Here is a 27579-nt window from a genome sequence, read left to right as displayed (position 1 = left end):
TTTCAAAGATAAGCAAAATGCACAAACCTTTAGCTAGATTCACCAAGAAAAAAAAAAGAGGTCTCAAATAAAATCAGGCATGAGAAAGGAGACATTACAACTGATAACCACAGAAATACAAGGACTGTAAGAGACTACAATGAAAAAATCCTAACACCAACAATTGGACAACCTAAAAGAAACAGATAAATTCCTAGAAACATACAACCTTCCTAGACTTAATAATCAGGAAATACAAAATACACATAGACCAATTACTTATAAATTGAATCAGTAATCAAAAACCCCCCAACAAACAAAAGTCCATGACCAGATGGCTTCACTGATAAATACTACCAAACATTAAATGAAGAATTAATACTAATCTTTCTGAAACATCTCTAAAAAATAGGAGGAAACACTTCCAAACTCATTTACAAGTCAAGCACTACCCTGGTACCAAATCCAGACAAGAATACTACAAGAAAATAAAATTACAGGCCAATATTTTAGATGAACATAAATGCAAAAACCCTCAACAAAATATAAGAACAATAAATTCAACAATACATTGAAAGGATCATACAACATAAACAAGTAGAATTTATTCCAAGGATGGTTCAAGAGCCACAAATCTGTTAATGTGATATACTACGTTAACAAAATGAAGTATAAAAATATTATGATTTCAGTGGATGAAGAAAAGCATTTGACAAAATTCAACATCCATTTATATAAAAACTTTCAACAAAGTGGGTAGAGAGGGAACATTCCTCAACATAATAAAAACCATATGTAACAAGCTCATAGCTAACATCATACTCAATGGTGAAAGCTGAATGTTTTTACTCTAAATCAGGAACAAGACAAGGTGCCTACTCTTGTCACTTTTATTCAACATAGTACTAGAAGTCCTAGCCAGAGCAATCAGGCAAGAAAAAGAAATAAAAGGCATTCAGATTAGAAATAGTTTGTCTTAATCATTCCATCAACCATTTATAATTATCTTACAAGAATAAATCCAAAAATACAAAGGAATATACATAATACTCTCTCCTAAATGCCTAACACAGTAAATGGAAATATTATCCAAGATATCATATAATTTATCCATTATGATCATGGGACATAAAATGTTTATGGTAGACAAAATAATGCTATGCCCTGACACCCAAGGATATCCATGTCTCCCTAAAACCTGACAATATGTTACCTTAGATAGCAAAAGGGACTTTGCAAAGGTAATTAGGTAAAGAGGAAATTAGCCTGGATTGAGATCAGAGATGACAACATGAGAAGGATCTATCAACCTGTACTAATTCTGAGATATAGGGAACCAAATGCAAGGAATTAGGGAGGCCTGTAGGAGTTAAGGCCAGCTCTCACCTAACAGGTAGCAGGAAGCAGACTTAAACCATATGGAAATGAGTTTTGGCAACAAGTGAATGAGCGAGGAAATGGATCTTCCCCTAGAGTCTCCATAGAGGAGCTCCAATTGGCACCTTGATTTTCATGTGTTAAGACTTATGTCAGACTACTGATTAATAGAACTTAAGACAACAAATTTCTGTGGTTGTAAGACACTAAGTCTGTGGTAAATTGTTACATTATCAATAGGAACTAATTCAGCATTGTAGTATTGAATTAGATTTAAAAGTAAACCAGGACTATTTTATTTTCCTTTATGAAAAAAAATTATCTTCATTTTGTCTTTGATCTACCTTCCTAGATTTCCAAGTATAAGATAAAACCTGAAGACCAACTCATAATACAGTATTTCTTTGAGAATTTTTAATAAATGTACTGATTCAAAGCCTAGAAAATTTTAAACTCTCTAGTAGGGAGTCAAACAATAAAGTTTATTACTTTAAAAAAATTGAGATGCTTACCAGTGTGTTCTGGGCATTTTAGGCAGAACTCTTTCAAAAAGGCATTTGCTTTCAAATCAAATGTTCTAAGTTCAACATCTGTGCCCAATCCTAAAACATCAACTTCTACCACAGGTAGTTCAGAATCTCCAACAAGGTGATAAAACTGAATCAAAACCTGGAGAAAAAAGAAAAAAGAAAGTACCACTACCAAAATAAAAAATTATTTATGTGGATAGTGGTTATAAATGGATATATAAGGTATACATATGATCTGTATTTAAAACTTAGGAAAGATTTTATATCACACATACCTACACATTTATGTTGTACAATTATTTTTAATAAATATGTATCAAATACCCATAATATATGATCTAAACTCCTAACTTTTGATTAAGAAAATTAATCCTCAAAGAAAGGGAGGAAAAATCACATAGCAACATCTGGATTCAGCTTAAACTGGACAAAACAGGAGTACATGTTAGCAATGCGACTACATAATACACTGAATAGCAGCAATGACAAACAATTTAAAGAAGCCATATTAATTTTACCATGGTACATACCTCTGGCACTTCAAATCTTATTTTATACTGAATCATATTTTTTGAACAATCTGGCTTTTGAAATTTTTTTTGGTAACTTTGAATTTCAGTAGGAGATTGAAGAGGTTCGTCCAAGGGACTACATGGTGCATCAAAAAATTCTTCCTCTGAATCTAAATGTTATAGAACATTAAGTCAATAATCAAGATGACTGATTTAATAACATTTTTATAATTTTTCTGAAATAAATATGAATACAAATATATTAGTGGTCTAAATATTTCAAAATCTGAATAAAAAGATGAGAAAATAATAGAAAAGAATAGAGATTATGTCTGAAAATAACATTTTTGATGACAAAAAATACAGAAAATATAAAGTTCAACTTTAGATTAATGAACATCACCTTTTAAGGTCATTAGTCTAAAAATTGCAAACAAAATTTTATTTTTTATTTTTATTTTTGAGAGAAAGAGAGAGAGAATGTGCATGCACCAGTGGGGGTGGGGAGGGGCAGAGGGAGAGAATTTTAAGTAGGCTCCATGTTGGGCTCCCCCAACACAGGGCTTGATCTCATGACCCTGAGGTCATGATCTGAGCTGAAATCAAAGTCAGATGCTCAACTGACTGAGCCACCCAGGCGCCCCGCAAAAGAAAATTTTATAGCAAATGCCAATGCCAATGATTACATGCAACATGAATTTTCAAAAGAACACACTAATACGCTTGCTCTACCTGGGTAACAAAAATAGGAATGAGTTACAAAATCTGCAATATTAAAAGAACAAAGCAGGCCCTGAGGTTAGGATGAAGAAACGAAATCAATCACTATTTCATTCGTTTGTGTGTGTGTGTGTGTGTGTGTGTGTATGTATGTATGTATACACACACATATATATAATAAATTTCTAGAATTTACTATGAAAAACACTACAAAACTAGTAAAACCATTAAAAGAAGATTTAAAGGAAACTAAAACCATCTAAGGTATATCCCTAACAACCAAAAACTGAATTTAGGGTAGATCTCACAAACCTCTCCTCCCCACCTCTTAACCACACAGAAAGAAAAATGTTCTGTAGAAAACTGAAGACTGACATGGCAACTTCAGTTACGTAACATTTAGCAATTTTTAAATCCTTAAAAACAGAGAAATAGGTTTACATTTCTTTCCAATGTGGCCAAGAAAAAGCAGGTATCTGATGTCAAAATATTTACCAGTTTTCATAGTGTGAATGTAGGTATTAAGGCTTGATTTTTTCATTTAATAAAAAAGGAAAATATAAAAATAAAACTAAAGCTTTACTATGACAAGATTCTCCAAATAACTAAGTAACATTATAAATTATGTATCAATAGAGTTTCATAGGGGCTCCTAGCTCAAAGGAGGATAAAGAAGATTAACTAGTGGATTTTGTGAGATTATGAGTTTAACTTTTATTTACCAAAAATTTCTGCTGCAAAAGCAACTTTAAGGAACATCCAAGTTCTATTATCTTAAAGGAATTTTAGTGAAAATTTCTGGAAAACATACACATATCTGCTATTGCCTACAATTTTCTGTATAATCTCAAAATGAAAATTATATTCATAATACATTTTAATAAGGAAAACTTCCTAAACCAGTTTCGTTTTACCATCATCAACACATGAAAGTTCCAAGAAAGGAAGCATTTTCTGTGAAATCTGTGATGTTCCCAAAGAAGTGGACCTTTGAATCTGGAAAAAAAAGTAATTTACTGTTAATTAGCATAAAGATTTTTATTCAAAGTCGTAAGACAATTTTGACAAAAACAAAAAATCTCACTTTGAACTAAGAAAAAAAGTCCAGTCTGAATTAGGTAAATAAATTATAAAATATAGATTTAAAGAAGTGGTTTTATGGGGCGCCTCGGCAGCTCAGTAGTTAAGCGTCTGCCTTCGGCTCAGGTCATGATCCCGGGGTCCTGGGATCGAGCCCCGCATTGGGCTCCCTGCTCAGCGGGAAGCCTGCTTCTCCCTCTCCCACTCCCCCTGCTTGTGTTCCCTGTCTCTCTCTATCAAATAAATAAATAAAATCTTTATTAAAAAAAAAAGTGGTTTTACAACTTCAAGGCTAAACAGAAATCACAGAACTGTTATATTAATTTTCTTATTGACAGGCTTTGAGTAGGAAAAGATCTTAGATACTCAACGTCTCACTAAATAAGAAAACCATCTTAGTACATCCACAGAAAATAACCAGTCCCAATATTTAAAACCCCAGAGTTGGGAAGTTTGCACTTTTACTTTTCATTTTTTGAAAAATATTTCATTAAATTGACTTTTTTACTGCTTTGAGAAATATGATACATAAAACTATTTTATCAAATTGCATTATATGTTAAGACATACCTGAAACTTCTACCCAGGCCAAAAAACTAAGCAATATTATACCCCTACCTAGAAGCGTCTAATGTGATCTTCCTCGATTATATTCCCTAAAATTGATCACGATTTCACTTTAATTTACTTGTTTTTACCTCCTATGCATGATTCTTTAACATGGTTTATCCTCTGCTTCCTTCTAAACTGTACAAAAAGGGAGTATCACACATGTTTTCGTATGACATTCTTCTACAAAATAATGTTTAAATTTTATCCATATTGATTGTTCACTCATTCTCACTGCCTTACTATATTGCACATTTGATGAATAAACTACTTATTTGTCCAGTACACTGTTGATAAATATTTGTATTGTTTACAAATTTTTTGCTTTTACTCATAGTGCCACCATAAGCATCCTTGAACATGTCTCCAGGTGTTCATATGTAAGATTTTCCATGGTGTATATATGAAGGAGTGCAATTGTACATGTTCACCTTACTAAGTAGTATCAAACTGTTTTCACAAGTAGTTACAACACATTAAACTAATGTCAGCAGATTAGAATTTGTATGGCCGCATAGCCTCATAAATGCTTAGTGTTTTCAGACATTTTAAATTCTGGCAATCTTCCTGGCAATTTCACCTTAGCTTTAAATAGAATTTCACAAATGCGTTACAGTTACATGTTCTACACAGGTTCATGGATTGGGTTTGTCCTTCTCCAAATCCTATTTGTTTTTGGGAAGACATTTTTACTGAAACATAACCTACTACATAAGAATACATTAACTAAGTATAAGGTTCAGTAAGCTGTCATAAAGAAAACACACCCACGCACCCAAAATCCAGATCTAGGAATAGAACATTACTATCAATGCAGAAACCTCCATTAAGGGACTCATGATCATTAGGCATACCCCCCGAAAGAACTATGCTATCCTAATTTCAATTTTTAATGTTCTGCAATTTTTTACATCTACATTAATGGCAGAATGGTTTTGTTTTGCATTTTCCTGATGAGTAATAAAATTAAATACCTTTTCACATGTCTGCTCATGTTTTATTGGGCTATTGCTCTCCTTATATATTTTGGATAAAGTATTTTGTAGATTATGTAATGCAAATGTTTTTTGCAATTGGATGGCTTGCCTTTTTCATTTTTAACAGGTGTCCTTCAAAAAGTAGAAAATTTTAATTGTCATCAATTTATTTTTTTATTTGTGCTTCTTTATCCCAAGACATCTTTACCTACCACAAGCACTTAAAGATTTTTCTCTTATGTTTTTTGGTAAAGAAACTATACTTTTGGGGCATTTACATTTATGTCTATGTTCCATTTCAAGTTAAATTCCATGTGTTATTTTTTTCCCCACTCGGAAATCTAGTTATTTCAGAATCATTTATTGAAAGAACTATCACATATCCCCCACTATTTGGGTTGGCATCTTTGTATGAAATCAAATATATATATTAACCATGTATTATATTGTACATTTATATCCAGGCTTTATTCTACTTCATTGATCTGTATGTCTATTCTCATACCAAACAAAACCACTTTCTTTAGTGAAGTAGCTATAAAATAAACCTTGAAATCAAGTATTAGAAAACCTTTAACATTATTCTTATCCAAAATTGTTTTGGCTAGAATTATGGAAGCAACCTAAGTGTCCGTCGAAGATGTGGTATATACATGCAATGCAGTATTATTCAACCATAATAAAGAATGAAATCTTGCCATTTGCAACAACATGGATAGATCCAGAGAGCATGGTTCTAAGTGAAATAAGCCAGAGAAAGACAAATACCATGTAATTTCACCCACATGTGGAATTTAAGAAACAAAGGAAAAGAGACAAACCAAAAACAGACTCTTACCTACAGAAAACAAACAGATGGTTAATGGGGGAGCAGGGATGGGTGAAATAGATGAAGGGGGTTAAGAGTACACTTATCTTGGAAGAACACGGAGTAATACAGGGAAGTGCTGAATCACTATACTGTACACCTGAAATGAATGTAACACTGTGTGTTAACTATACTGAAATTCACATTAAAAATAAAATGTTTTAGCTAATATGTGTCCTTTACATTACTGTATATACTTTATAATTAGCTTGTTAATTTCCAGGAGAGAAATCTTCTGTATTCTGATTGAGGTTGTGAGAAATCTACAGAGTTTGGAGAAGATTGCCAACTCAATGAGGTCAGGCCTCCAATCCTTGACTATGCGTATCATTCCACTGTTTAGGCTTTCTTTGTTTTCAGGAATGTCTTGCAGTTTTAGGTTTATAGGTCTTGTACTTCTTTTGTTAATTTTTTTTCTTAAGTATTTAGCCCTTTTTAGTGTTGTGATGAATGGAATATTTTTCATTTTTACAAACAATTATTTACACTGATAACGTATCTTGCAAACTTGCTATTACTAGTGTTATTTTTCTACATTCCTTAGGACTTTCTGCATGAATGATCACTTCATCTGCAAATAAAGATAGTTTTACTTCTTTTTTCTAATTGTCTTTTTCTTGATTTATTTGCAAAAGCTAGAACATTCACTATCAACTTGAATAGAAGTCGTGAGAAAAGGCATTCTTGAACTATTCCAGATCTTACAGGGAAAGCATTCAGTCTTTCTCAAATTAAGTTCAATACTAACTATAGGTTTTTCCTAGATGTCCCTTACCAGGTTGAAGAAACTCTTTTATTCCTTGTTTGTTAAGAGTTTTTATCATCGCAGCACCTGGGTGGCTCACTGGGTTAAGCATCTGCCTTCGGCTCAGGCTGTGATGTTAGGGGTCCTGGGATGGAGCCCCTAGTTGGGTTCCCGGTCAGCAGGGAGTCTGCTTCTCTCTCCCTCTGCCCCTCCCCCGGCTTGGGCTCTCTCTTGCTTGCTCACTCTCTCAAGTAAATTTTTTTTTAAGTTTTTATCATCAATAATTGTTGGGTTTTGTCAATACTTTTTCCTCTTCTATTGAGATGACCATATACTTTTTCTCCTTTAGTCCATGAATATGATTAATAGCAATGACTGGTGAACCATTTTTGCTTTCATAAGGTAAATGCATTTGATTACAGTTTATTATCCTTTTTATATGTCATACTATTTGGTTGTAGTATTTGTTAAGGATTTTTGAATCTATGTTAATGAACGTAGATCTCTATAGTTTTCTCATAATTCCTTTGTCTGATTACAAAACAGGACAATCTATGCAAAGAAACAAGTAAGGACAGCCCATGCACAGACAAAATTAGCAGACACAATTCAGGAGGAAGTAAGGCACTGGACTTATTACAAAAGGATTTTTTTTTTTTTTAATGCCTCAAATATGCTCAGAAAGCTGAAAAGGACCACGGAGAAAGAGCTAAAGGAAATCCCAACAATGATGTCACAACAAAGAGAAAACAACAATGAAGAGACAAATTTTAAGAACTCAAGGAGAAATTCTGGATCTGAAAAGTGCTAGATAACAAATGAATATCATTATGGATCCTGAAGTCATCTGAAGGATAAGGACATATTAGGAACAACATTACTTCCACATATTCAACACTGTGGATGAAATGAACAAATTCCTTAACAGACAAAATCTTACAAAGGTCATGCAAGACTAAACTGATACTGTAAACAGTCCTGTAAAAATGAAACAATTTGAAAATCTTTCAGTAAAGAAATTCTAGGCACAGATGGCTTCACTGGTATTTAAGACAGAAACAGTATCTACTCTTTACAGTATATTTCTTATAAAATAAGAACTGGGGGAAAACTTTTCCAATTCATTTTACAAGGCTGGACTTTCTCTGATATCATATGCAAACACGTAACAAGTATAAACCAGGATCCTATTATGAACATAAATACAAAAATCCTCAACAAAAAATTAGCAAATAAATCCAACAATGTACTAAAAGTATCCTGAGCAAAGGAGGTTTATATTAGGAATGCAAGGCTAGTTTAACATTCAAGAATCAAGTAATTCATCATTATTAAAAGAATAAAGAAGAAAACTGTATGATTACAACAGATGCAGCAAAAGCATTACATAAAATGCTACAAATATTCCTGACACAAATAAAACTATCGGCTAACTAGAATAAAAGAGTACTTCCCTCAACCTGGGAAATAACATGTAGGAAAAATCTACAGCTATTATTATTCCTAATAAGGTAAGACTAACTACATTCCTGCCACTGAAGTCATGGATAGTAGCAGCCTGACCCACTGAAACTGAGAAAGTGGCACCATTCTCGGAAATCCAGGAGGGAACTTTATCCCCCAAACCCCATATCTTTTGAGTCCATGTTGGTAGTGGCACCTCTGTGGATCTCAGAATAACCTTCGGGATTATTCTTTTCCTTTTACTGAAGAAGAATAAAGCACGTTCCCAGCTGGATGGCCCTACTGTTCCACCCTGTAGTATCCCCGAACTTCAAGGGATCTTCTTCATCTTGTCCTGAGTCTGCCTTCTTTAGTCTAAGCTGGCAGTACTTCAGCTGGTACAGCCCCCTCTCTTTTCCTGGCTTCGGCTGAGATGATGGATTAGAGCCACTGAGTCACACCCTTAAGTCCTTTATCAAGTGTTTTGTGCAAATGCCCTTGGTTTTCTCTCTATAACACACTTTCCCATTTTTTGCCATATGGATAGGTTTAGCACTTTCCAAATCTTTAACACCTGTTACTGATTTTCTTCACAAATCCTTCTTAAAAATGTATCTTCTCTTGCATTTTACTATTAGCAATTAGGAAAAAATAAGACCATGTCTTGAACAGTTTGCTTAGAAGAAATCTCAATTAAATATCCAAGTTCATCACTTACATTGTTCCACACTAGAAAATAATCCAGCCAAGTTCTTTCCCACTTTATAACAAGGATCATCTTGCCTCAAAACTCTTTCACACTCTACTTATTATCCAGTTCTAAACCCACTACAACATATTTGTTACAATACCACCTCACTTTCTGGTACCAAAAGCTGTATTAGTTTGCGAGGGCTGTCGTAACAAAACTCCATAGACTGGAGGGCTTAAACAACAGAAATTTATTTTCTTACACTTTGGGAGGATAAGAAGTCCAAGATCAAGGTGTTGACATAAATTTGTTCTAACTGAGGCCTCTCTTCTAGGTTTGCAGATGTCCACCTCCTTGTTGTGCCCCCCCCTCCCCAATGGTGTTTCCTGGGTACATGTGCATCTCTGGTGTCTTTTTCTGTGTCTGAATTTCTACTTCTTATGAAGATGCCAGACTGACTGCATTAGGACCCATTCTAATGGTCTCTTATTAACTTAACCACTTTTTAAGGCCCTATCTCCAAATACAGTGACATTCTGAAGTACTAGGGTTAAGGCTTCAATATGTAGATTTTCAGGGGATACAGAACAACAAAATATGTGAAGCACATGTATATTTCAACTACAAAATACTTATGAAAAAACTTAAGTAGACCTAAAAAAATGGAAAGATATATCATGTTGATGGACTGAAAGATTTAATATTGTTAAAATGTCAATTCTCCCCAAATTGATAATACAATAAAATCACCATGAAAATCCCCACAGAATTTTTTTGTAGAATTGAAAAGCTGATTCTAAAAATTATAGGGAAAGAACTAGTGGAAACTAGTTGGGAAAAGAAAACAATTTAGACGTCACATTATCTGATTTCAAGATTTACCATTTTTAATTGTATCAAAAAGAATACCTACAAATAAATTTAATCTAAGAGGTGAAAAATCTGTACTCTGAAAACTATAAAACATTGATGAAAGAAACTGAAGACACAAATGGAAAGATATTTCACGCTTAAGGATTGCAAAAAGTAGTAGTGTTAAAAAGTTCACACTACTCAGAGCAATCTTCAGATTCAATGCCATCTCTATCAAAAGTCCAGTGATGTATTAAACACACGTGGGAAAAATAATCCTAACATTTGTATGACCCTGAACAGCAAAAGCAATCTTGAGAAAGAAGAACAAAGCTGGAGGCATCATACTTCCTAACTTCAAGCTCTATTACAAAGCTAAGGTAATCAAAACAGTACAGCACCAACACAAAAACAGATCCATAAATCAATGGAACAGAAATGAGAGGCCAGAAATAAACCCAAGCATTAACAATCAATTTTTGGCAAAGGAGCCAAGAATACACAACAAGGAAAGGATAGTTTCTTCAACAAATGGTGCTGGGGAAACTGGACAGCCACATGCAAAAGAATAAAACTGGACTCCTATCTTACACACAAATTCAACTTAAAATGGATTACAGACTTGAATGGAAGACCTGAAGCCATAAAGCTTTTAGAAGAAAAGAGAGGCAGGTAAGCTCCGTGACAGCAATCTTGGCAATGATTTTTTGGATCTGACATCAAAAGCAAAAACAAACAAGTGGGACCACCTCAAATTAAAAAACTTCTGCACAGCAAGGGAAACTATCAACAAACGAAAAGGCAATGAAGTGAATGGGAGAAAATATATGCAAATAATAGATCTGATAAAGGATTAATATCCAAAATATATAAAGAATTCATTCAACTCAGCAAAACAAATAATTCAATTAAAAAACGGGAAGAAGAAAGAAATGTACATTTTCCAAAGAAGACATACAGATGGTCCACAGACACATGAAAAGATGCCCAACATCTAATAAGGGAAATGCAAATCAAAACAATGATGAGGTATCAGCCGAAATCTGTTAGGATGGCCACGATCAAAAGGACAACAGACCCAGCGTGGCTACCGCACAGACCGGACTTCATTTGCTTGTGCACCACACTCTGCTTCCTCTTCCATGTCTGACAAACCTGATATGGATGAGATTGAGAAATTCAATACATCGATAATGAAGAAGACAGAAATACAAGAGAAACAAATGAACAGGAGAAGAGAATCACAATGAGGCATGTGCTGCCAACACTGCACTATACATTTACAAGCATTGTCTTATTTTACTTCTTTAAGTTGTTTAACTTTGTAACATGCAAAGAGGCGGATCGAATTTAAATGACTATACTGCATCCTTTTCACATCAAAGAATTGAGAACTACTGACGACAAGGCTAGGTCTGCCACTCCCATCTGCCAGCTGGCTGGCAGGAAAGGAAAAGGACTTGCATATTGGTGAAGGAAGATGCTGAGTGGGAGCACAGTGAAATCTGGAGTAAAAACCAAGCTGGCCCAAGGCATCTTACAGGCTGTAAAATGGGGTTTACGGGGTTTAACCACAGTACCATTTTTCTGTTCAAATGATTTTAATTACTAGAATGCATAATTTTTAATATTCAAATAAAAAGTTTTTAAACCTGTAAAAAGGGCACCTGGGTGGCTCAGTCAGTTAAGGGTCTGCCTTTGGCTCAGGTTGTGATCCCAGACTCCTGGGATCGAGCCCCACATCAGCCTCCCTGCTCCGCGGGGAGCCTACTTCAACCTCTGCCTCTGCCTCTCTCTTCTCTGTCTCTCATGAATAAATAAAAAAAATCTTTTTTTTTTTTTTTAAAGATTTTATTTATTTATTTGTCAGAGAGAGAGGGAACACAAGCAGGGGGAGTGGGAGAGGGAGAAGCAGACTCCCTGCTGAGCAGGGAGCCCGATGCGGTTTGATCCCAGGATCCTGGGATCATGACCTGAACTGAAGGCAGACGCTTAACGACTGAGCTACCCAGGTGCCCCTAAATAAATAAAATCTTTTAAAAAGTTGAAAAAAAGAAAAAAAAAGACAACAGGTAACAAGTATTGGAGAGAATGTGGAGAGAAAGGAACTCCTGTGCACTGTTGGGAATATAAATTGGTGCAGCCACCAAGGAAATAGTGGGGAGGTTCCTCAGAAAATTAAAATTAGAACTACCATATGATCCAGTAATCTCACTTAACTGGTTTTTCCAAAGGAAATGAAAACAGGATATCAAAAAGAGACTGCACTCCCATATTCACTGCACCATTATTCACAATAGCCAAGATGTGGGAAACTACCCTACGTGTCCATCAAACACTTGAATGGATAAAAGCATGGCATTTATATACAATATATAAGCATATATATACACACATATATTTATACATATAATGTAAATTACTCAACCATGAGAAAGAAGGAAATCCTGCCATTTGTGACAACATGAATGGAACTTGAGGGCATGATGTTAAGTGAAATAAGCTGGACTAAGAAAGATACTACACAGTACCATTTATATGTGGAATCTAACAACAAAAAGGTCAAACTCATAGTAACAGAGTAGAGAAGTGGTTGCCAGGGGCTGCAGGGTGGAGGAAATAGGGAGCAGTTAGTAAAAGGATACAAACTTTCAGCTTTGGGATGAGTAAGGCTAAGGATCTAATGTAAAATATGCTGACTACAGTCAACAACACTGTATTAAATAACAGGAATCTGCTAAGAGAGTAGAACTAAATGTTCTCATCAAAAACAAATATGTAAAGTAATGGATGTGTTAATTAACTGGACAGGTGAAATCCTTTCGCAACATATACACATACTAAGTACACATTAGTATTTTATAGTTTTATTTGTCAATTGTACCTTAAGAAAGCTGAAATAAAAATTAAGAAGAAAAGTAAAATCTATTATACGAAGTGGACAGGAACATCCAGCTTCAAGAGATATTTAGGTGTTAAAATGTTTCAGACTTGTGAAGGGGTGATTGTTTAAAAACCTTTTCTTTATCTGACCTATGAAACCCCTTCAAGTTATATTAAAACTCTTAGTAATGATCTAGTGTTTTGTACTGAACTTTCTTAGGAAACTGGGAGAAAGTGGAAAATAAAGCCCCTGCAGGTTAGGATGTCATTTATATAGAAAGCAGCATGAAAACAGCAAAAAGAATGTCAGCTGTAGGGCTGTAGATTTGTTTAAAGAGAGAAAAAGAAACCTGAACTCAAAATTTGGCTCTGCAAGCTAAAAGTTACAAACTTTATCATCTTAGCAAAGTATTTAACCTAAGAGTCTGTTTCCTGGGCAAAATAGTAACTGTTAATACTTAACTTGCTGGATTGTGATAAGGATTAAAGATAAAAACATGCAAAATCTAGAGCTGGGCTAGGTGTTGAATATAAATAATTAACAGATGACCTTATGTAGTAATCCTTAGTCAAATGTGTGGCCTGACACATAACAGAAATTCAGTGTAAGATGTATTACATAGTTATTCTCAGCCTATTTTTATATAGGCATTTGATTTTAAAAAGAACATCTAGTATAGATCATAGGTTCAACAGCCTTTTGATATACAGATTAAGTCCAGGGGTTGGGAGAGACAAGAGTCCTCTTAGGCTTCAGTGATAACTAAGAATGAACCTAACGTTTACCCAAGTACTTTCTCTTAGAAGCATTTAAGAAGGAAACATATATAAAAATGTAAAATACAATATATATTATGCCAGAAAGGACTCAGAGGTGCCATCAACATAGCATAAAACTGATGGAACAAACTCACAAGACGGTCCCAGAAAAATTCTCCTTAACATGTGAAAAAGGAGATACATACACACATACATACATAATATTTACCATGAAGCCATGTAGTAAATAAGACATTATAGTATCAGCAAAAGGATAGATAAAAATCAAAGGAATATCACTGAAGTAGAAAAGGGCCAAAAAACAGGCTCAACTCAATGGAGACAGAAAGTGTTTTCAACAAATGAAACTGAAATAACTAAAAATACAAATGTACAAACAGAGTAATTCATCACATGCACCACATAAAAATTTAACATAAAATGGATCATGGATCATAAAACCTAAAACTACAAAATTTCTAGAATAAAACACAGGAAAAACCTTGATCTTGTGTTAAGCAGAGATTTCAGAGATAGGATATAAAAAGTTTCATCCATAAAAGAAAATACTGACAGGGCACCTGGGTGGCTCAGTTGGTCAAGCGACTGCCTTCGGCTCAGGTCATGATCCTGGAGTCCCTGGATCAAGTCCCACATCGGGTTCCCTGCTCGGCGGGGAGTCTGCTTCTCCCTCTGACCCTCCCCCCTCTCAAGCTCTCTCTCTCTCATTCTCTCTCTCAAATAAATAAATAAAATCTTAAAAAAAAAAAATACTGACAAAGTGGATTTCATCAAAACTTAAAAACTCTGCTCTTCAAAAGTAACTGTTAACTAAAAGCTCAGCAACAGATTATGAAAAATATTACAAAACACTACTGTTTTCAGGGTTATGGTACAACATGTCAGCAACTTACTCTCACAGGGTTTTATGAAGTTCCTTAAACCATTTTCACAATTTTTCTGTAAGTTTGAAATTATTTCAAAAGAAAAAAGTTAAACGTGAAAAGAAATCAAAATTTTAAAAAGGAGAAAAACATGAGTGAATTTTTTTAAAAGATTTTATTTATTTATTTGAGAGAGAAAGCACAAGGTGGGGAGAGTGGAAAGGGGCAGAGGGAGAAGGAGAAGCAGACTCCCCGCTGAGCAAGGAGCCTGATCAGGACTCGACCCCAGGATCTGAGATCATGACCTGAGCTGAAGGTAGATGCTTAACCAACTGAGCCACCCAGTTGCCACAAATGGATATTTTCTTTTTGAAATTTTCTTCATAAGAAATAAGGTACATAAAAAAAAAAAAAAGAAAAGAAATAAGGTACATAAAATAAAACAGAAATCATGAAGGAAAACCTTAACCTTTTTTTTTTCCAAGATTTTAATTTATTTATTTGTTAGAGAGAGAGAGAAAGAGAGGGGGAGAGAGAGGCAGGCAGAGGGAGAAGCAGGCTCCCCACTGAGCAGTAAACCCGACAGATGGGGGGCTTGAGCCCAGGACCCTGTGATCATAACCTGAGCCGAAGGTAGAAGCTTAACTGACTGAGCCACCCAGGTGTCACACCTTAATAACTCTGAATATGTAAAAAGCAAAAGCTTTGGCATGCCAAAAATGAATCCAAGAAAAAACAAAAAAATGTTTGTAAAGGACAAAAAGCAACAATTTCCTTCCACAACACAGCACAAGACATAGTTTTCAAAAACAGAAAGTCAAACACCCACTAAACTTATGAACGGAAGCCCTATGTTACTTGTAAATGCAAATCAAAACCAGAATATAACTTTTCATTTAATAAATTTTAAATTGTTAATACTTACAACTAATGAGAACAGAGAAACAAACACTCATTTACTGCTGGTGGGACTATAGATTAGTACTCAATTTAAAAAAGAAAATTTGGCAAAGTTCATGAAAATGTAAAATTCACTGAGCAATTCCACTTATACGAATTTATCCAGTGGATAAAAATATACCCAAATATATGTACAAGGAAGCTGAAAGCAGTAGGTTATAACTGTGAGCACTCATAACAATATCAATGTTCATCAAAAGGGGATTATGTTACGCAAATGATGGTACACTTACACAATTCAATACTATATTGCTCTGAAAAGTAAAAGGTGGATCTATACGTGTTAATATGAAGATCTCTCTGAGGTATTTAAAATATGATAATGGTGAAAAAATAGATTCAGAACAGTAAGTATAATGATATAATTTGTGTAAATTTTAAGAACTTAAGAGTACATACGTATATATACACACATGAGCATGCCATAGTATATGCCATAAACATTTTTGGAAAGCTAGAGAAGTGGTTAACAGTGTTACCATTAAGGACAGTGACTGCAAGCCAGACAAAGTGAAGAAAAGCAGACTTATCACATAACTTTACTATTTGTACCTTTTACTCTTTCATCATTTTCTCTTTTACAGTGTAAAAAAAAAAAAAAAAAAAAATTTGTTTTTAGAGGGGGAGAGTAACACGGGGTGGGGAAAGGAGAGGGAGAGAGAAGAATCTTAAACAGGCTCCAGGCCCAGTGCAGAGCCCCATGCAGGGCTCAATCTCACAACCCTGAGATCATGACCTGAACCGAAATCAAGAGTTGGATACTTAACCAACTGAGACACCCAGGTGCCCCAATTTTTTTTTTTTAAAGCAGGCTCCATGTCTAGCAGAGCCCATTGTGCGGCTTGAACTCACAATCCTGTGATCAAGACCTGAGCTGTGATCGAGTTGGATGCTTAACCAATTGAGCCACCCAGGTAGCCCTAATTGTAATTTTTAAGTTCTCCTGAAAATGAATTAAATTGTTTTACCCAAAATTTGTGGCTAAAGTTGTCAAGTTTCTTTAATTTGTACTTTTATCAATTTTGCAAAAATATTACCTGAAATGGTTTGGCAGGGGCATATGTTTCAGTTGCAGGTGTGGGTTTCGGAATGCTTTCAATCAATTCCAAAATTCCTTGCAGTTTTTTATCTGAGATTCGTAAAGAAATCAGTGGTAACTTTCCAAAAATCTTGAATCTGTTCCAAAAAACAGGGATCATTTAAAGCAAACTTCATTCTGATTTAAGTGTACTAATTAAAAACACAGTTGTTCCCCTTAATATATCCAAAAATAATAGAATGCAATTTTAAGCTCAAAAAATTATCCACATAGTCCATAAGACATTTCACAATCTCCATTCAAATTTCTATTTGGCCTTACTGACCCATCTCATTAGGTGACCTAGACTCATTATTTTTCAGAGATTTTTTTTTTTTTTAAGATTTTACTTATTTTTAGAGAGAGAGAGAGAGAGAGCACAGGCAGGGGGAGGGGTAGAGAGAGAAGCAGACTCCCTGCTGAGCAGGGAGCCTGGTAACAGGACTCGATCCCAGGACCCTGGGATTATGACCTGAGCCTAAGGCAGACATTTAACTGACTGAGCCACCCAGGCGCCTCAGAGATTTATTTTCTAATGTTATTATGTTTATTATCCCTTTACTAGTTGCCAATACAGCTGACAATAATTATTGTTTATTACAAGATAGGCATTAAGCACTGATATGCATTATCATAAGTTCTCACAACCTATAAGGTAGACAACCAATTTCTGCTCTCTGTTTTTTATAAGTTCCCATACATATAAATGGTTCCTAACAGGAAACTAATGCTTAGTAATTTCAAATAACTTAGCTCTAAGAGATAATATATCTAAATTATGTTTAAAAGTCAGATCTGCCTGAAGAAAAATTACATGATCATATAAATTGATGCATGGCAAAATCCAACACCTGTTCATAAAAACTCTCGATGAACTAGAATAAAGGTGAGCTTCCTCAACTTGATAAGGAGTATCAACAAAAAACCTACAGCTATTGTATTTAATGGTAAGAAACTCAGTTTTCCCACTAAGATTAGGTGCAAAGCAAAGAGGTCTCTCTGATCATTCCTTTTCAACACTGTACTGGAAGTTTCTGTCAATCCAATAGGACAAGAAAAGGAAATAAAAGGTATACAGATTCTGTTCACAGATGACATGATCATCTATACAGAATATCTAAAAAGAGAGAGAAAAAAAAAAAAAAAGACTCCAAGAACTAATAAGCCCTTATACCAAGGTTGCATAATACAAGGTTGGTATGCAACAGTCAATTGCTTTCCTACATAGAATGGACAAGTAGAATTTAAAAATTAAAAATAATACCATTTATATAAACACCCAAAAAATGTAATACTTGGGTATAAATCTAACAAAATATATACAAGATCTATACAGAGGAAACTGCAAAATTCTGATGAATGAAATCAAACAAGAAATGAATATAAATGAAGAGTTACTCCATATTTATTTGTGGATATTAAAATTCAATATTCTCAAGATGTTAGTTCTTCCTAAAATGATTCATAGACTCAATGCAATGAAAGTCAAAATCCCAGCCAACTACTTAATATTGACAAAATGACTCTAAAGTTTAAATGGAGAGGTAAAAGATCCAGAATAGCCAACATAATACTGAAGGCGAAGAACAAGGATGGGGGATTGACACTCCCTGACCACAAGGCTTACTATAAAGCTACAGTAAGCAAGATACTGGTATTGGCAATAGAACAGACAAAGGTATCAATGGTCAGAATAGAGAGCACAGGAGTAGACTTCTATAAATACAGCCTACTGGTCTTTGACAAAGGAGAAAAGGCAATACAATGAAGCAAAGATATTCTCTTCAAAAAATTTAAGACTAATCTAGAAAAGTGTTGCTAAGGCTGATGTTCAAGAGATTACTATCTACGTTTTCTTTTAGGATTTTTATGGTTTTAGGTCTCATACTTAGGTCTTTAATTCATTTTGACCTCATTTGTGTGCATGCTGTTAAGAAAAGTGGTCCAATTTCATTCTTTTACACATAGCTGTCCAGTTTTCTCAACACCATTTTTTGAAGAGACTGTCTTCCCCTCATTGTATATCTTTGCCTCCTTTTTATAATTGACCATATAGGTATGGGTTTATCTCTGGGAACTCTATTCTGTTCCACTGATCAATGTGTGTATTTTTGCGCCAGCACCATACTGCTTTGATTATTACAGCTTTGAAGCAGATCTTGAAATCGGAGATGCTGTTATCTCCAGCTTTACTCTTTTTCAAGACTGCTTTGCCTATTCAGGGTCTTTTGCGGTTCAATACAGATTTTAGGATTATTTGTTCTAGTTCAGTGAACAATGCTATTGATATTTTGATAGGGATTGTACTGAATCTATAGATTGCTTTGGGTTGTATGGACATCTAAAGGTATCAATTCTTCCAAACAATGAGCATGGATAGCTTTCCATCTGTTGGTGTCTTCAATTTCTTTCATCAATAATTATAGTTTGCAGAGTACAGGTCTTTCCCTTCCTTGGTTATGTTTATTCTTAGGTATTTTATTCTTTTTGGTGCAATTGTTAATTGGATTTTTTTCTTAATTTCTCTTTCTGCACTTTGTTATTAGTATATCAAAATGCAATAGATTTCTGTATATTATTTATCTGCAAGTTTATTGAATTCATTTATTCTAATAGTTTTTTTGGTGGAATCTTTAGGGTTTTCTATATATAGTTTCATTTCATCTACAAATAAGGGTCACAGAAAAGTTGAAAGGAGATAGAAAAAAAAATTTTTTTTTTAATACCCCTTGCATCTACCCATGCATTGTCTCCTTCATTAAAAACATTCCCAACCAGAATGGTACATTTGTTGAAACTGATGAACCTACATTGACACATCATAATCACCAAAGTCCACAGTTTACATTACTATTCACTATTGGCATTGTACATTCTGTGGGTCTGGTCAAGTGCATAATGAAATGTATTAATCATTATATCATCTAGAGTATATCATGTAAAGTATTTTCACTGCCCTAAAAATCCCCTGGGCTTCAATTATTCATCGCTCCCCTACCACCTTCAAGTCCTGGCAAGCACGGATTTTTTTAACTGTGTCCATAGTTTTATGTTTTCCAGAAGTCATCTAGTTGAAATCATACAATATGTAGCCTTTTCAGATTGGCATCTTTCACTTGGTAATATGCATTTAACGTTTCTCTACATCTTTCCATGACTTGACAGCTTATTTCCTTTTAGCAGTGAATAATATTTCATTGTTTGATATGCTACAGTTTATCACCTATTGACTGACATCTTGGTTGCTTACAAGTCTGGGCTATAAAATTGAAATAAAAATTTGTGCGTATAAGCTTTATATGAAAGTGTAAATAAAACTACTATAAACATCTGCATGTAGGTTTTCTGTGGATCTAAGTTTCAACTCCTTGAGACCTAAAACCATAAAAATCCTAAAAGAAAACAGACAGTAATCTCTTGTACATCAGCCTTAGCAACACTTTTCTTAAGTATCTCTCCTCAGGCATATGAAACAAAAGCAAAAATACACTACTGAGACTACATCAAAATAAAAAGCTTTCACAAAGCAAAGGAAACCATCAACAAAATGAAAAGGCAACCTACTGAATGGGAGAAGATACTTGCAAATAATATATCCGATAAAGGGTTAATATCAAATATATAAAGAATTTCTAAAACTTGACACCAAAAAAAACAAACAATCCAATTAAAAAATGGGCAGAGAGGGGCACCTGGGTGGCTCAGTCAGTTAAGCGTCTGCCTTCAGCTCAGGTCATGATCCCAGGGTCCTGGGATCGAGCCCCGCATTGGGCTCCCTGCTCTGCAGGAAGCCTGCTTCTCCCTCTCCCTCTGCCTGCTGTTCCCCCTACTTGTGCTTTCTGTGTCAAATAAATAAATAACTAAAACTTAAAAAAAAAATTGGGCAGAGACCTGAATAGACATTTTCCCAATTAAGACATACAGAGGGCTAACAGATGCATGAAAACATGCTCAACATCAATCATCAGAGGGAAATACAAATCAAAACCACAGTGAGATATCACCTCACACCTGTCAGAACGACTAAAATCAAAAAGACAAATAACAACTGTTGCCAAGAATATGGAGAAAGAGGAATCCTCATGCAGCATTGGCAGGAAAGTATATCTGTGCAGCCATTGCAGAAAACAGTATGGAGGTTCCTCAAAATATTAAAAACAAATACTCTATGACCCAGTAATTCCACTGGTGGTTACTGACCCAAAGAAAATGAGAACAATAATTTGAAAAAATACATACACACTTATGTTTGTAGTAGTATTTAAAAAAAGCCAGTGGAAGCAACACAAGTGTCCATCAATAGATAAATGGATAAAGAAGTTGTAGTACAGGGGCGCCTGGGTGGCTCAGTTGGTTAGGCGACTGCCTTCGGCTCAGGTCATGATCCTGGAGTCCCGGGATCAAGTCCCGCATCGGGCTCCCTGCTCAGCGGGGGGTCTGCTTCTCCCTCTGACCCTCCCCCCTCTCATGTGCTCTCTCTCTCTCATTCTCTCTGTCTCAAATAAATAAATAAAATCTTAAAAAAAAAAAAAAAAAGTTGTAGTACATATATACAATGAAATATTACTCCACCATGAAAAAAAATTAAATCTTGCCATTTGTGACATGGAAAGACTAGAAGGTATAATGCTAAGTTAAATAAATACCATATAATTTCACTTCTATGTGGAATCTAAAAAACAAAAACAAAGAAACACAAATACAGAGAATAAAGTGATGGTTACCAGTGGGAAGGGGGAGGGGGCTGGGGAAAATGGGTGAAGGGCAGTGGGAGGTACAGGCTTCCAGTTATGGAATGAACAAGTCATGGGGATAAAAAGGTATAGCACAAGGAATACAGTCAAATGATACTGTAATAGCCTTGAATGGTGAGAGAAGGTGGCTACACTTGTGGTGAGTACAGCACAACATACAGAAGTGTCAAATCACTGTGTACACCTGAAACAAATGTAACCTTAGTGTCAACTATACTTCAACAATTGTTTCCTGTGACCCTATAACTGTTCTAAGTAGTCTTTTTTTTTTAAGATTTTATTTATTTGAGAGAGAGACACAGCACATGAACACAAGCAGGGGGAATGACAGGCAGAGAGAGAGGGAGAAGAAGGCTCCCCACTGAGCAGGGAGCCCAACATGGGGGGGGTTTGATTCCACGGTCCGGGACTGAAGGCAGATGCTTAAACGACAGAGCCACCCAGGTGCCCCTCTAAATAGTCTTTTAAAAAATAATAGTTTAGGAGGAGGAGCAAGATGGTTTAGGAATAGGAGACCTAAATTTCGTCTGGTCCCAGGAATTCAGCTTAGATAGGGATCAAACCATTCTGAACACCTATGAACTCAACAGGAGATGAAAGAAAAGAATAGCAGCAACTCTCTGAACAGAAAAGCGACCACTTCCTGGAAGGTAGGACGTGTGGAGAAGTGAATCCGAGGCGATATTCGGGAGGATAGACGGCGGGGGAGGGGCCTCCGTTGGCCACTTCTGGCAAGTGATAGAGCAGCGGAGCAAAAATCGGAACTTTTAAAAGTCGGCTCCGCTGAGGGCCATCACTCCAGTGGCTAAGCAGGGGGTGGAACCCTCAGTGGGACAGTGTGGTCTCAGGACCCTCATGTCAGAGAAAGACCGGGGATGCCTGAGTGCGGCAGAGCTCCCAGGGATCAGAGCGGGGAAGGCGGCTGTAGAGACGGAGCTGAGGAGTGCGCCCTCAGCTCAGGGTTGCCATAAACGATCCGTGGCACAGTCCGGCCACTGCTCTTCCAGCAGGGACCAAAGAAGCAGCAGATCCAGGGAGACTCCCCTTCCTCCCCCGGGGAGGAGCAGCGCGGGAGCGCACCGCAGGGATATAATGGGTTTAGAGAATCCAAACGGGGTCGTGTGCCAGAGATAGAAACGCTCGGTCACAGGCCTGGTGAGCATGGAATGTGATGGGAGACCAGGGAGACGAGACTGATTGACTGCTTTTCTCTGGGGGCTCACTGAGGAGTGGGGCCCCGAGTTCTCAGCTCCTCCAGGGCAGAGACTGGGAGGCTGCCATTTTCACTCTCGGCCTCCAAAGCTGTACGGAAAGCTTGCGGGGAACAAAAGCTCCTGAGAGCAAACCTGAGCAGATTACTTAACCCGACCGGCAAGGGCAGGGCAATTCCGCCTCCGGCAAAGACATGTGGGAACCACAGCAACAGGCCTGACTCCCAGAAGAGCAGCAAGAACAGCCAGCCAAGACCAAGTTTACTGATCAACGAGAACGGCAGAACTCCAATGCTAGGGGAATACTGCACATAGAATTCATGGCTTTCCCCCCATGATTCTTTAGTCTTTCAAAGTTAATTTTTTTAGTTTTCTTTAATTTTTTTTTTTAATTTTTCTTTTTCCCTTTTTCAACCAACATCTAATCAATGCCTTTTTAAAAAATTTTTTATTTTTCATTTTTAAAGTTATATTCTATCCCTTCACTGTAACCTTATTTTTGGCATATATATATAGTTCTCTCTTTAAAATTTTGGGATACGGTTTCCTCTAACAGACCAAAACATACCCTAAATCTCTAGTGTATGGCTTTGTTCTACTCTCCTGCCTGACAAGATTCTATCCCTTTTATTTTTTTTAATTTCTTTTTTCAACCAACTTATCAATTCCTTTTATAAAATCTTTTACAATTTTCATCTTTACACTCATATTCCAGCCCTTCATCGTATTTACCCTTATTTTTGCACATATATAAGCTTTTCTTTCTTTAAAATTTAGGAGGCAGTTTCTTCTGACAGACCAAAATACGCCCAAAATCTAGTGTGTGGCACTGAACTATTCACCAGCCTGATCATATTTGATTACATTCTTTTTTTTTTTCTTTCTTTCCCTTTCTTTTCCCCTGGTTTCAGGGCTCTTCTGATTTGTTTAGTGTATATTTTTCTGGGGTCATTGTTACCCTGTTAGCATTTTGTTCTCTCATTCATCTATTCTCCTCTGGACAAAATGACAAGAAGGAAAAAATCACCTCAAAAAAAAGGATAAGAGACAGTAGCAACAGCCAGGGACCTAATCAATACGAACATTAGTAAGATGTCGGAACTAGAGTTCAGAATGAAGATTTTAAAGATACTAGCTGGGCTTGAAAAAAGCATGGAAGATATTAGAAAACCCTTTCTGGAGAAATAAAATAACTAAAATCTAACCAAGTCGAAATCAAAAAGGCTATTATTGAGGTGCAACAAAAATGGAGGCTGTCCATTTTTGGAGAGGATAAATGAGGCAGAAGAGGGAATTAGTGATATAGAATACCAAATGAGGGAAAACAAAGAAGATGAGAAAAAGAGATAAACAAATACTGGATCACAAGGGCAGAATTCGAGAGATAAGTGATACCATAAGGCAAATAAATATTAGAATAATTGGGATCCCAGAAGAAGAAGAGAGAGAGGGGCAGAAAGTATACTGGAGCAAATTATAGCAGAGAACTTCCCTAACTTGGGGAAGTAAACAGGCATCAAAATCCAGGAGGCACAGAGAAACACCCTCAAGATCAATAAAAATAGGTCAACACCCCGATATCTAATAGTAAAACTTACAAGTCTCAGAGACAAAGAGAAAATCCTGAAAGCAGCTAGGGACAAGAGATCTGTAACCTACAGTGGTAGAAACATTAGATTGGTAACAGAGACCTGGAAGGCCAGAAAGGATGGCATGATGTATTCAGAGCACTAAATGAGAAAAATATGCAGCCAAGAATACTATATCCAGCTAGGCTGTCATTGAAAATTGAAGGAGAGATAAAAAGCTTCCAGGACAAACAAAAACTAAAGGAATTTGCAAACACAAAACCAGCCCTACAAGAAATATTGAAAGGGGTCCTCTAGGCAAAGAGCCTAAACACAACATAGACCAGAAAGGAATACAGACAATATACAGTAAGTCACCTTACAGGCAATACAATGGCACTAAATTCCTATCTTTCAATAGTTACCCTGAATGTAAATGGGCTAAATGCCCCAATCAAAAGACACAGGCTATCAGATTGGATAAAAAAACAAGACCCATTGATACGCTGTCTGCAAGAGACTCATTTTAGACCCAAAGACACCCCCAGATTGAAAGTGAGGGGGTGGAAAACCATTTACCATGCTAATGGTCACTAAAAGAAAGCTGGGGTGGCAATCCTTATATCAGACAAATTAGATTTTAAACCAAAGACTATAATAAGAGATGAGGAAGAACACTATATCCTACTTAAAGGGTCTATCCAACAAGAAGATCTAACAATTGTAAATATCTATGCCCCTAACATGGGAGCAGCCAATTATATAAGCCAATTAATAACAAAAGCAAACACATCAACAACAATACAATAATAGTAGGGGACTTTAACACCCCCCTCACTGAAATGGACAGATCATCTAAGCAAAAGATCAACAAGGAAATAAAGACACACTGGACCAAATGGACTTCACAGACATACTCAGAACATTCCATCCCAAAGCAACAGAATACACATTCTTCTCTAGTGCTCATGGAACATTCTCCAGAATAGATCACATCCTAGGTCACCAATCAGGTCTCAACCGGTACCAAAAGATTGGGATCATTCCCTACATATTTTCGGACCACAATGCTTTGAAACTAAAACTCAATCACAAGAGGACAGTCGGAAAGAACTCAAATACATGGAGGCTAAAGAGCATCCTACTAAAGAATGAATGGGTCAACCAGGAAATTAAAGAAGAATTAAAAAAATTCACGTAAACCAATGAAAATGAAAACACAACTGTTCAAAATCTTTGGGATGCAGCAAAGGCAGTCCTAAGAGGAAAGTATAAAGCAATACAAGCCTTTCTTAAGAAACAAGAAAGGTCTCAAGTACACAACCTAACCCTACACCTAAAGGAGCTGGAGAAAGAACAGCAAATAAAGCCTAAACCCAGCAGGAGAAGAGAAATAATAAAGATCAGAGCAGAAATCAATGAAATAGAAACTAAAAGAACAGTAGAACAGATCAATGAAACTAGGAGCTCGTTCTTTGAAAGAATTAAGAAGATTGATAAACCCCTGGCCAGACTTACCAAAAAGAAAAGAGAAATGACCCAAATCAACAAAATCATGAATGAAAGAGGAGAGATCACAACCAACACCAAAGAAATACAAACAATTATAAGAACATATTATGAGCAACTATATGCCAGCAAATTAGATAATCTGAAAGAAATGAATGCATTCCTAGAGATGTATCAACTACCAAAACTGAACCAGAAAGAAAGAAGAAAACCTGAGCAGACCTATGACCACTAAGGAAATTGAAGCAGTCCTCAAAAATCTCCCAACAAACAAAAGCCCAGGGCCAGATGGCTTCCCAGGGGAATTCTACCAAACATTTCAAGAAGAATTAATGCCAATTCTTCTGAAACTGTTCCAAAAAATAGAAATGGAAGGAAAACTTCCAAACTCGTTTTATGAGGCCACCATTACCTTGATCCCAAAACCAGACAAAGACTCCATCAAAAAGGAGAATTACAGACCAATATCCCTGATGAACATGGATGCAAAAATTCTCACCAAAATACTAGCCAATAAGATCCAACAGTACATTAAAAGGATTATTCACCACGACCAAGTGGGATTTATCCCTGGGCTGTAAGGTTGGGTCAACATCTGCAAATCAATCAGTGTGATACAATACATTAATAAAAGAAAGAACAAGAACCATATGATCCTCTCAATAGATGCAGAAAAAGCATTTGACAAAATACAGCATCCTTTCTTGATCAAAACTCTTCAGAGTATAGGTACAGAGGATACATACCTCAATATCATAAAAGCCATCTATGAAAAACCCACAGCCAATATCATTCTCAAGGGGGAAAAACTGAGAGCTTTCCCCCTAAGGTCAGGAATGTGGCAGGGATGTCCACTATCACCACTGCTATTCAACATAGTATTAGAAGTCCTAGCCACAGCAATCAGACAACAAAAAGAAATCAAAGGCATCCAAATCGGCAAAGAAGAAGTCAAACTCTCACTCTTTGCAGATGATATGATACTCTATGTGCAAAACCCGAAAGACTCCACCCCAAAACTGCTAGAACTCATACAGGAATTCAGTAAAGTGGCAGGATATAAAATCAATGCACAGAAATCAGTGGCATTCCTATACACCAACAACAAGACAGAAGAAAGAGAAATGAAGGAGTCGGCCCCATTTACAACTGCACCCAAAACCGTAAGATACCTAGGAATAAATCTAACCAAAGAGGCAAAGGATCTGTACTCAGAAAACTATAAAACACTCATGAAAGAAATTGAGGAAGACACTAAGAAATGGAAAAACGTTCCACGCTCATGGATTGGAAGAACAAATATTGTGAAGATGTCAATGCCACCTAGAGCAATCTACACATTCAATGCAATCCCTATCAAAATACCATCCACAGGAGAACACAGGCAGCAACCTCTTCGACCTCAGCCACAGCAACTTCTTTCTAGAAACATCACCAAAGGCAAGGGAAGCAAGGGCAAAAATGAACTATTGGGACTTCATCAAGATAAAAAGCTCTTGCACAGCAAAGGAAACAGTCAACAAAACCAAAAGACAACCGACAGATTGGGAGAAGATATTTGCAAATGACATATTAGATAAAGGACTAGTA

The 27579-nt window shown here is 36.0% G+C and overlaps 1 protein-coding gene across 7 annotated transcripts in view; it reads right to left on the bottom strand.

The window, feature by feature from the left end:
• The window catches only part of VPS13A (vacuolar protein sorting 13 homolog A), a 267040-nt gene that overhangs the window by 141192 nt on the left and 98269 nt on the right, over nt 1-27579 (bottom strand). For all 7 annotated transcript variants that reach the window (XR_010407545.1, XM_045882283.3, XM_064578959.1 and 4 more), the window contains 4 exons: nt 16907-17045; nt 4033-4114; nt 2417-2568; nt 1869-2025 (listed from right to left, as the gene is read on the bottom strand). Coding sequence is in view for 6 of the 7 variants with exons in the window: in XM_045882283.3 (XP_045738239.1) it covers nt 1869-2025; nt 2417-2568; nt 4033-4114; nt 16907-17045 (530 nt within the window). In the remaining variant the exon portion in view is untranslated. The remainder of the gene's footprint in view (nt 1-1868; nt 2026-2416; nt 2569-4032; nt 4115-16906; nt 17046-27579) is intronic.

Source organism: Mirounga angustirostris, unplaced genomic scaffold (assembly GCF_029215605.1).
Source record: "Mirounga angustirostris isolate CCGP_5_RB_7025 unplaced genomic scaffold, mMirAng1.0.hap1 SCAF_15, whole genome shotgun sequence".
NCBI lineage: Eukaryota > Metazoa > Chordata > Mammalia > Carnivora > Phocidae > Mirounga > Mirounga angustirostris.
Note: the sequence above shows the minus strand (reverse complement) of the source record. Positions and strands in the feature narration are given on the sequence as shown.